The following is an 11107-nucleotide window of genomic DNA, read 5'->3' as shown; positions in this document are numbered from 1 at the left end:
CATGGTTTTTGTAATTGCACTGAACGGAGAGGGTGGTACTGTCTGCCACCAAAACTTGGCGAATGCAGGTGAGCCAAGACTGTGGCTGTTAAATACAGGTCTTGGACTGACAGATAAGGCTTCCTGTGCCTGAACAGGAAGCCATCAAAGTTCAAGGAAAGATATGAAAATAACAGCCGTGTTTATTAACAAACGAGATACAAAAGAAGTACAGCCTGCCTCTGCAGGTGGCCTGACTCTCACAGGTGGGCTCAGGCAGGCCTCAGCAGAGAGGGGGTCCAGGGCAGAGTAAGGAACAGCAGCAGTGAGGCTGGGTTAGGCCTGAGCATCCCGTTGTGGATCATGGTGGAACGGATCCAGTCGTAATGATAACTGATGTTGGTATAGACTCCGGGGCGGTTGGGCCGGCCACAGCCTATTCCCCAGCTCACGACTCCAACCTGATACCACACCTCATCCTGTTCGCAGACCAACGGTCCTCCTGAGTCACCCTGAGGAGCAGCACAGGTAAGCCTGGCCTGGAGGGTGACAAGTGGGACTGGGAGAGGCCAGGGCAGAAGGGGGTGCTTCGGAGCTGGCGGGCTGGGTGAGGATCCTGCTCCTTGCCCTGACAGCAGAGGGGACCTTCACCTGTGAAGTGGGGTCACCATCTGCCTCCCAGGGTCGGCGTGAGATGGTTGGGTGGAAGTTGGAGGTGGGAATGGCAGGGTACTGGGCCCAGAAGACCATGGTGGGGTGAGGCAACACTTACAAAGCAGGCGTCCTTGCCACCTGAAGGGTTGCCAGCGCAAACCATGTCTCCCCAGATGTTCGTGCGGAAGTCTGGCATTTTATACAAGTGGTTACACATGGTGTTGTTGATGATAGATACTTGCACTTCCTGGAGATTATTGGGAGATGGCAGGCCTGTGCGGGAGGAATGGAAGACAGAGAGACAGACCCCTGGATCCTCTTCCTGGAAAGAGTGGCACAGGGTATGGGGACAGGGGTGCCCTGGGCACCTAGTGTGCCCAAGATATCACTATCAATGGCTCCCAGCTGCAGCCCCACAATGATGTCATGGGCCAGCAACAGTATCACAGGACTCAGTGGACAGAGCCACTGTTAATGCCAACTGACACAGGATACAGAATGTACATAAAGTCACTGCCTGAGCTGGTAACCAAGATATGTACAAGGGAAGAAAGGAGCTGGAGTGGACGCGGCAGGCCAGGTCCTGTGGAGACATCCAGGGACCAGGGGCAGCGGCTCTAGGCCTCCCTTTCTTTCTGGGCTTTCCTTCGGCTTGAGCCAAGAGCCCTAAAACAGCTCTAGAGTATAACAGGGCAGGATACATTAATCTAAAACACAGTTCTGGGGAAAGAGCTCATTACTAAAATGTACTAGGGAACTGTCAGAGCCAGATGACAATGCATATCTTCGGGATTCCTAATTCCCACAATTCCTAGGCTCCAGGCATTGTCAAGTGTGCAGGCAGTGACAAGAGTGACGGCGGGTGCTTCCTGTCCTCTAAGACTTCAAATCTCAGAAGTGCTATAGGGAGCCAGAACTGTCGTTATGTTATTCTGTTTAACAGAAGAGGAAACTGAGGCATGGTTTAGCCAAGTGCTTGTTCAAAGTGTCCCAGCTAGCACTTAGCAAAGGAAAAAATTCCCCTGTTCCAGGGTGAACAGAACTGTATTCACACCAGAGGTGCAATGACCTGCTCCATGTGCCAAGGCTCACGGAGATGATCCACTACCACCACACCCATCTGTTCTGCACAGGGAAAGAGGGCTGCAAAGTGGGCCTGGAATGGGTCCTTAGGCCCACAAACACCCCTCTAGAAGGAAATGGTCTCCGACTCACAGACAGATTAAGCATTGAGCTCTCTATCCTCCCACCAATTCCAGCTGTATGGCCTTGGGGAAATCCCTTATGCTGTCTAAGCCATAGAACCTGGCCATACCTCCTTGTACTAGTTCTGGGGCCTGGAATATTTTCCATAATGCTCTCCGTTTCCTCAGCTATGAAGTGGACGTGAAAATACATGATTGTACAGGTGAGACCCACATGGTAAAAGGAGAGGACAACTCTCCCATGTGGGCCATGGCGTGAATTTACATCCTCATTTCACACAAAACAACCAAGGCTGGAGGGAAGGCTCAGCAGCAAAGGGATCCTTCAGCGCTCTCAGAGAACTGGGTTCAGTTCCAAGCACCCACAGGCAACTCCAGTTCCAGGGACGCCAACGCCCTCTTCTGGCCTCTGCAGGTATTTCATGCGTGTGGTACTGTGGTATACATACACACATACCCTCAAGCACACAAACACACATAATATATATAATATACATATACATATGTATTTTTTTAGGCTTTTCAAGACAGGGTTTCTCTATGTAGCCCTGGCTCTGCTGGAGCTCACTCTGTAGACCAGGCTGGCCTCAAACTCATAGAGGCCTCTGCCTCCCAAGTTAAAGGTACACCTGCTCTCCCTTTTTAAATAAATGTCTTTAAAACAAAATAAATATATGTAATTCCTTTAAATGGGGCTGGAGAGATGGCTCGGTAGTTAAAAGCACTTTCTTAATCATGAGGACTGAAGTTGGGGTCCCAGCATTGCTGAGAGACTCACAAACACCTATAACTCCTGCTCCTGGGGATCCCACACCCTCTCCTGTCCTCCATGGACATCTGCACACATATGCACAGACACACTAACACACATACAAATTAAGTGAAATATTTTGAATCCCTTTTTAAAAATTATACCCTTGGACTAGGGAGCTGGTTCCAAAGGACCCAGGTTCGATTTCCAGCACCCATATGGCAGCTCACAACTGTCTGTAATTCCAGCTCCAGGAGATCTGAGACTACACATGCAGGCAAAACATTGATATACATATAAGATAATAAAAAAATGAATTTTAAAAAATATGTGTTGCCTTGATGCACCAAGATCCCCAAACCTACAATAGCGCCAAGCACACGGTGTTCAGAAAAGGAGTCAAATCTGTTACTATCACTCTTCCTAAGGGACATGCAGAAATGGACCAGCTCAGAGAGGATTGAGCAGGGTCACTCCAGGCACAAAGGACATGCCCCAGGCTTTGGGGCTATAAGCCCTAGGGCAACTAGGGGGAAACTGTTAATCAGTGCTTCTGGGTGGAGTTCCCCAGCCTTACAGGCTATCCTGGCACCTCTGACATCCAGCCCACACCCTGTCCTGAAGAAAAGCACTGTCTCCTATTCTTGCATGCAGAAGTAAGAAAAAAAGATGAAGCCAGGTGTGGTGGCGCACACCTTTGAGCCCAGCACTAGGAAGGCAGAGGCAGGCAATCTCTGTGAGTTTTGAGGCCAGCCTGTTCTACAAAGCCAGCCCAGAATAGCCAAGGCTACACAGAGGAACCCTGTCTCAGAAAAAAAAAAAAAAAAAAAGAAAAAGAAAAGAAGTAAAGGGAGAACAGGAAGGAAGGGAAGAAGGGAAGAAGGAAGGGAGGGAGGGAGGGAGGAAGGAAGGAAGGAAGGAAGGAAGGAAGGAAGGAAGGAAGGAAGGAAGGAAAGAGGATGCTAAGATGTTGAGTGAGAGCCTCAGGACGCTCAGGGATGGAGTGCCGGGGTTGGTAAACAGGGTAGCGCCCCTTCCCCAGCCCATCTGTACTCAGCCTCACTCTGGTCCTCTCCAATATCCCCCCAGCCGGTCACCCAGCAGTCAGATTGGTTCTCAAACTTCTGTGTGGAGTTCAGGAGGCAGATGGGTTGGATGTAGTTATTGTAGCTGACAGGCGTCGACAGCTTCAGCAGAGCTATGTCGTAGGGGTATGAGTTGATGTACTTGGGGCTCAGAAAGATATCTTCTATTTGGTAACGGTTGGAATGGGCCTGCAGGTTCCAGATAGAGGGCCTGGAAGTCAGCTCACCAAACTGGACTGTCCAATCAAAGGGGTCGTTATCCCTGCCAGAGAAGGAGAGAGCAGTTCAGGCCACCCAAGCTCTGCTGGACCTCTCCCTGAGGTGACAATGTAAGGACACTGTAGGGCTGCTGCCACTTCCTGGGCACTGTGAGGGGAGGAGCAAGAGTGATTACCCCAGGGGTCTTGTCATCTGTTAGAGCTGTCCTAAAGACAGAAGGTGAGCCTCGGTGGACGCTTGTGTAGCCCCCAAGGAGCTGACCAAATGTGGGAACCGTTGTGGGAATATTTGGCTAGGACTTGAGGAAGGAAGCAAAAGCAGAGCAGTCAGTACACTCATGGGTAATGAGAATGTACTGAAAGAACATTCTAGAAGAGCTGGAAGAGGGTTCCCTCCAGGGACATTAATGTAAAAACCGTCACCGCCCCTCCTGAGGCTCCACTAAAATGCTTACCCAGGCGCCGAATTCAGGGCCAGGGTTACTGACCGTCCCACCCCTCAACTGCCCCCGCCTGACTTCAGACTCACTTTTGGAAGCAGTGGGCAGCCGTGAGCACCCAGCGTCGATTGAGCAAGGACGCCCCACATAAGTGGGTGCCCCACACGCGCAGGCTCCCTTGCCATGGCCAGCGGCCGAGCTCCGCCTCAACGCCGCCCACTACACGTGAAGGGATGCTCCTGTGACCACAGGGCCCTGTGAGGAGGATCGGTCTGAGCACAGATTCCCACGCCCACCCTCCACACTGACACTTAGTAGCCTCAGGGTGAGGGGAGGGAGGTAACTTCTTGAGGACACACTCCAGGTGATCCGCGAGCACCTGCCCCACCCCCACCCCCCCGGTGGGGGCTGTTACTATCAAACACAGTTGAGTTCTTGATCCTGGGACGGAGGAGAGGGATGGTTGAAGCGCACCCGGAAGCAGGCCCACCACACAGGAAGCACGTTCTGGGCGCCTTACCTGACAACAGGTCCAGTGACTGCAATGCTGGGTGGAAGAGAGAGAAATGAGCAACAGGCCACCTGTCGCCTTCGCTCCCCCCTCTACCTGTCACCGCCCCCAGTCCCACAACAGTACCCCCAGAGCAGCTCACCGGGATTATCGGATTTCACCTGCAAAGTGGTTGGCGGTGAGTCCGCCGCCACCACCACCGCCAGCACCAGCAGCAGTGGTACCAACGTCTTGCCCCTCGCGCCCATGGCCACCTCTCTCGCCACCTGGCACCCCCTCTTACTTCCTGCTGCGCCAGGCCCGCGCCCACTGGAGAAGAAGCAGATCCCTAGGCCCAAGGGATGTTTGGGGGCCATGGTGCCCTAACACTGTCTTCCAGGGCGTCTATTAAAGCTGTTGAAATGGCGCAGTTCTGTCATCTGAGCTCAGGGGTGCTGCTTGGCTCCCCTCTTGCCCTCTGTCCTCCGCCCACGACTTCCCTCCAGCACCAAACTTGGCCAGTGGCCACCGGGAAGATCCATGAGCCCTTCTTGAGGCCTACCCCTGTTGGGATTAGCCAAGAACTAGCCCCGTCCAGGACTTTCCTGGCGAAAGCCTGTGCTTTCTCCCTTAGCAGGCAATCGGCGGAGCCAACCCGGCTTAGGCTGGACCCCTGGCGGCAAGCTCATCACTAATAGCCTTCCTCCTTGCTGAATCTTGTTTGTTTGTTTGTTTGTTTTTAATGTATGTTTTTCTTATTGTCTGTTTTCTTTGGTTTTATCGTTGTTTATTTGTTTTTCTTTTTGAGACAGTGATTCATTTTTATATCCCACACTGGACTCAAGTTTATGATCCTCAGGTCGTAGCTCCCCCAACACTGGGTTTACAGACATGTGCCTCTTAGAATTTCTTTTCATACACACACACACATACACACACGGTATTGAAATATTTTAAACATATAGAGAGCTATTGTTTTGTTTTGTTTTTCCATACATGGTTTCTCTCTGTAGCCCTGGCTGTCCAGGAACTCACTGGAGATCAGGCTGGCCTCAAACTCAGAGAGATCTGCCTCCTTCCTGAGTGCTGGGATTAAAGGTATTTGCTACCACCACCTAGCAGAGAGAAAGATTTTATTTAAATATTTATTTTCTCTCTTTTAAAAATATTTTGGAGGGTTGTTTGTTTTTTTGGGGGGGTGTTTATTTTTATTTTTTTATGACAGTTTCACTACATAGCTCTGGCAGTCCTGGAACTCTCTATGTAGAACAGGGTGGCCTTGAACTCATAAAGATCTTTCTGCCTCTTCATCTTGAGTGCCATCATGTCCAGTTTATTTTCTCTTAAAAAAAAAGTTTGTGAGTCTCTCTGTCTCTCTCTCTCTCTCTCTCTCTCTCTCTCTGTGTGTGTGTGGTGTGTGTGTGTGCCACTCATGTGTCAACATCAGAGAAGCAAAAGCAGTGGTCGAAGGCATATAGTGCCATGCCTGGCTAGTATGATATTTCAGTACCTATACACACTTTATAGCAATCAGATTAGGAGAAGTGGCAAATCCATACCACCAAATATTCATCATTTCTTTGTGCTGGGAATATTAATGCTCTCTGCTCTTCTGAAATAATCAATAGATTGCTGTCACTCATATTTCCCTCACATGCTATGGCAGTTTAGAAATTACTCTTTCTACCCCAGGCCCCTATCATTCACCATTCTCTCCACCACCCTCCTCTTCCACACCTCCCAGACTCTGGCTACCACTCTTTTGTTCTGTACCTTGGGATTGACTTTTACGGTGTTTGGGTTTTGTTTGGGTTTTGGAAGGAGGTGGCTTGCTCTGCTGTGATGGGGTGCACCTCGGGGCTTTGTACATGCTAGGCGAGACCTCTCCCAACGAGCTGCTTATCCACCTCTTCCTACGTATCCTGTGTCTCGTTTAACTCACGTACACAATGCCTGCAGTCTTGTCCATGATGCTGCAAAGGACAGGGTCTTGTTTTACTTGTGGCTGTGTAACATTCAGTTATGCAGCTGCACCATGTTCTCCATCCTTCGTCTGTTACCGGGTGTCTCTGCTGAGCCAGTGGCTTGGCTTCTGGGATGCTGCTTCAGTGAACAGGTCCAAGCTGAAGATCTGGATTAAGTGTCTTCCTTCTTCAAATCTTCAAATGATTTCTTCACTAATTTACAAAACTATAGGTTGTGTCGGCATTTCCATTCCTTGTGTGTCATTACTCTTTGTTCATATTCACCTCATTCTTCTCTCTGGGCTCCTTCCCACTGGTCTCCTTCCAAATAACACTCCTCAAAATAGTGGAGGGCTAGAGAGACAAGGCTCGGCAGTGAAGAGCACTTGTAGCTCTTGCCAAGGACGCTAGTTTGGCTCCTAGCACTCAGATGGTAGCTCACAAACATAAGTAAGTCCTATCCTAAGGGATTTGACCTCTGATACATGTAGTGCACATACATACATACATATAGAACATATACATGCACATATGTATACACATGTATGCATAGACACGTATGTCGCACACATACACACATATGCATGCATCCATACATGCAGGCAAAAGGCTCTACATATATTTTTAATTAAAAAAAAAGAGTAGAAAGAATTTAAATGTAGATTCCACATGAATGAAAAAGTGTGATGTTCATCTTCTGGTTAACTCTTCTCTCTTCTTTTTTAAAAACTTTTTACTGATTCTTTGTGAATTTCACATCAGGCACCCCAATCCCACTCACCTCCCCATCCCTTTGTGTCTGTCCTCTGCCCTTGCAAAAAACCCCTACAAAAGAAAATTAAAATTAAAATCAAAGCAACAACAATAAAATCTTGCTGTGGGAGTGTGTCCTGGTGTGTCACACAGTATTCCCTTTTGTCCTCACATCTTTACTACAAATGTCCATGGCAATGAGTCACTGGTCTGGTTCAGGACCTCTGGCTTCTCTACACTGATGTGGACCGCATGGCAACCACTGCTGCTTGACAAAGTTCCAGCATGTTGACATCAGGAGTCACAATTCTCCAGCATCCTTTTGCTTTTGTTTTTGATGATTTTCACACTGTGTTATGGGAGTTTCCTTATGGTTTTTTGCTTGGGGGAATTTTGTTTGGACTTTGGTAGAGGCTGTGAACGCATACCGTGGCAGCCTCTCTAAACAAAGTAACTCTTTGGAAAAGCCTGCATCGCCATGGAACCATATAGCGTGATAACTCTGCCTACTCCAACACAAGAATCCCGCTTGCACCGAGAATAGAGAAGTTAAAGATTTACTAACTGAAAGACGGTGCCAGAAACTCTTGGATACACCTGGTTCCAAGAATGAAAGCATAAATCGAGAGAAACAGTGAACCCAGACCCAGCTGAGACCGTGCAGGGGAAACGTAAGGGTTCCTGGTAAGGTCGCTGAACCTTCGGGAATAATAGGGGCTTAGATGCTTAGATGCTGAACCTACTGCTTTTGCTTCAAAGAAAAAATACTGTAATAAAGCTCATGACTTCATTCATTCTGGACACCCAAAAATAGGGCCAAAATAGGTTAGAAAAACAATCTGTAAAAAGATCATACATCTATTGAAATCATTAACTCTGCTTTCAATATTGCTTGTGCTAAGCTATCACGTAATCATGATCTATAAAAATAGGAGCCTTTTGTCAATAAACATAGCTCTCTTGATCCATCTTCAGATCGTATCTGTCCCCTTCCCTTGCCAACCGCACACCCCCTCTTTGGGACCCAACCCTACGGAAGCTAGACTCCAGAAGTTGATGCCTGAAAGGGATATGAAGAGGTAGCCAGTCCCAACCCCCTGTTTTCAGTGTGGATAGGACTTTACCTAAGGTTCTGCAGACTCCTTAGCAGAAAAGGCTAAGTAAGAGTTAGGTAAAAAGCAAGAACATATAAGCTTGAGGAGTCATGGGCCACAATGAGTCTGAAGAAAGACAGACGACTCTTTATTGATAAAATGCAGCATACTCTTAAGAAAAAAGGAACTAAGGTTCCTTCTTCTTGGCTAACAGCCTTCTTATGATTTGTACAACAATGTAGCCCTTGCTTCCTGGAACAAGGGACTTTGGACTTGAAGAAGTAGGACAAGGTGGGTAGAGACATTCAGTTCTGGTACACTTCTAAAAGGCAGGAGGATAGGCCAGTGGAAACCTTTCCTCTTTGGGATGTGTTACACCAGGCCTTTGAAACTAAATTGGAAATTCAAAGCAGCCATTCCCCTGCCTCTGCCTTCAGCTCCCCTGCCACATGAAGGGATGCCTTTGTGAAAATGTCATCCATCCTCTGACCTCTGCACTCAGCTGTGACACATGTAATGCCCGGCATGCCATGCTGACACATATGAATTGATAATTAATTGTCCACCCCAAGGCTCCAGTGACCCAGGGCCACCAGAGGAAGTCTGTATAGAATAGCTTCTTGTCATTATGATCAAAATACCCAACATAACTAGAGGGAGGAAGGCTTTGTGTCAGCTCACAGTTTCGAGGTGTCAGGCTGTCATGTCAGGGAAAGTATGGCAGAGCACAACACCACATCATGGAAAGCACAAAGCAGGACAGAAAAGGGGAGGAGGAAAAGAACAAGGGCAAGATACAGTCCACAAAGGACAACACCCCAGTAAAATAATTCCTCCTGCTAGGCCTCACCTATTGTCTCAGTTAGTTTTCTAATACTGTGATAAGACACCAAGATCTGGGCAATGCCTAGGGAAAAGGGTTTATTTGGGGCTTACAGTTTCAGAGGGCTAGAGTCCATGACTGTTGTGGCAGGAGCCTGGCATACAGGCATACAGGCATGGTGCTTGAGAGTTCAGATCTTGAGACACAACACAAGGCCAAAAAGAGCTAACTGGGAATGGTGAAGTCTTTTTGAAACTTCAAAGCCCATCCCCAGTGACACACCTTCTACAAGAGAGTCATGTCTCCTATTCCTTCCCAAACATTTCTACTAACTTGGGACCAAGTATTCAAATACATGAGCCTATGGGGTCCATTCCCATTCAAATCACCGCACCTCTTTTTACCGTAGCCACCAGGTTATAGATCTATCGAGGAATTGCTTCATTGCTTACATCAGAACCCTGGAGATCAAATTATCTCTGGGAACACTTCAGAGACACACCCAGAAAATATTTGCTGTCTGTAATCTAAACAGTTCTCAAGGCTGTCAAGGTAAAAGTTAATATTAACCATCTTTGCGAAGGTAGGATGGCTCCTGCTTTTAATCCCATCAGGGGCGGGTGGGGCTCTGTGAGTTCAAGGCTACCCTGGTCTACAGAGTGAGTTCCAGGACAGCCAGAGCCACATAATAGAGAAGCCTTGTCTCCAGAAAACAAGAAGGCTCTTGATCACAGGGTGTGTGTCTGCTTAGCGTCCCTCTGTGTGCCTCAAAGCCCACGTCCTCCAGGACACAGTGAGGTTGGGAGAGTGGTGACTGCACCAGCACTGCCCGCAGGGGCTGCTTCCAGGCAAGGCATTCATGCTGTTATGTGTTACTCCTGGGAGTCCTGAGCCCTCAGCCTGGTGGCAAGACAGGAGCCACCAGCCAGGGACCCCACCAGGAGGGGCTTTGGGGAGCGCTCCCAATCACCCACAACATGCTGTGCTCAGTCCCTCCTGCCAGGAAGGGCCCGGTGGGAGCTGGACCATGGGAGCTGGCCAAGACACTCAAGGGCAGAATGGGTGCCAAGGCAGCAGGTTAGAGGACCAGCTCCACGGGATGGTAAAGGAGCAAGATTTTCCCCAGAACCATTTTGAGAAAATGGTAGGGTCCCTAGGCACATGAGTATTCTCATCTCAGCCAGCCTCTGGGACTCCCACAGCCGAGCACAGCTCACCACTCAGGCACAGTGCCAGCTTTTCCTGGGGACACTGGGACACGATCCTGACCCTGATGGCAGCCCAAGGGGTTGCCCAGGCCACACAGCCCTACCTGACCTCTCAGGCTATCCAAACTTTTTTTTTAAATTGTTACACAGTGTGTGTGTGTGTGAGTATGTGTTCATTTGTGTGTGTGAGAAGGAGAGAGAAAAAGAGAGAGAGTATGCGCGTGTGGGTACATGCATGCGTGTCTGCATGAGTGTTTGTGTGTGTTTCTGTCTGTCTGTGGAGGTCTGAGGACAACTTAGAAAAATTGTCTGCTCCTTCTACCATCTGGGTCCCAGGGATCAAAGTGGAGTCATCAGGCTTAGTAACAAGTGCCTTTGCATGTCACTGGCCCTACCCACTTCCTTGACAGCCTTTCCCGCCACGGTTGACTCCCTTTTACAGT

The 11107-nt window shown here is 48.8% G+C and overlaps 1 protein-coding gene across 1 annotated transcript; it reads right to left on the bottom strand.

Annotated features, from left to right (window-relative positions):
• Positions 1-251: 251 nt before the first annotated feature.
• LOC129674513 (testisin-like) lies at positions 252-5121 on the bottom strand. Its single transcript, XM_055604525.1, has 6 exons — positions 4986-5121; positions 4853-4879; positions 4422-4587; positions 3653-3936; positions 752-906; positions 252-491 (listed from the first exon to the last, which is right to left on the bottom strand). Exons 1-6 carry the CDS (start codon positions 5089-5091, stop codon positions 252-254), a joined length of 978 nt encoding a protein of 325 aa, XP_055460500.1. The 5' UTR covers positions 5092-5121.
• Between the last annotated feature and the right edge of the window lie 5986 nt (positions 5122-11107).

This window comes from Psammomys obesus, unplaced genomic scaffold (genome assembly GCF_907164565.1).
Source record: "Psammomys obesus unplaced genomic scaffold, mPsaObe1.curated_primary_1811, whole genome shotgun sequence".
NCBI classification, from domain to species: domain Eukaryota; kingdom Metazoa; phylum Chordata; class Mammalia; order Rodentia; family Muridae; genus Psammomys; species Psammomys obesus.
This window is presented reverse-complemented; position numbering and strand designations above follow the sequence as displayed.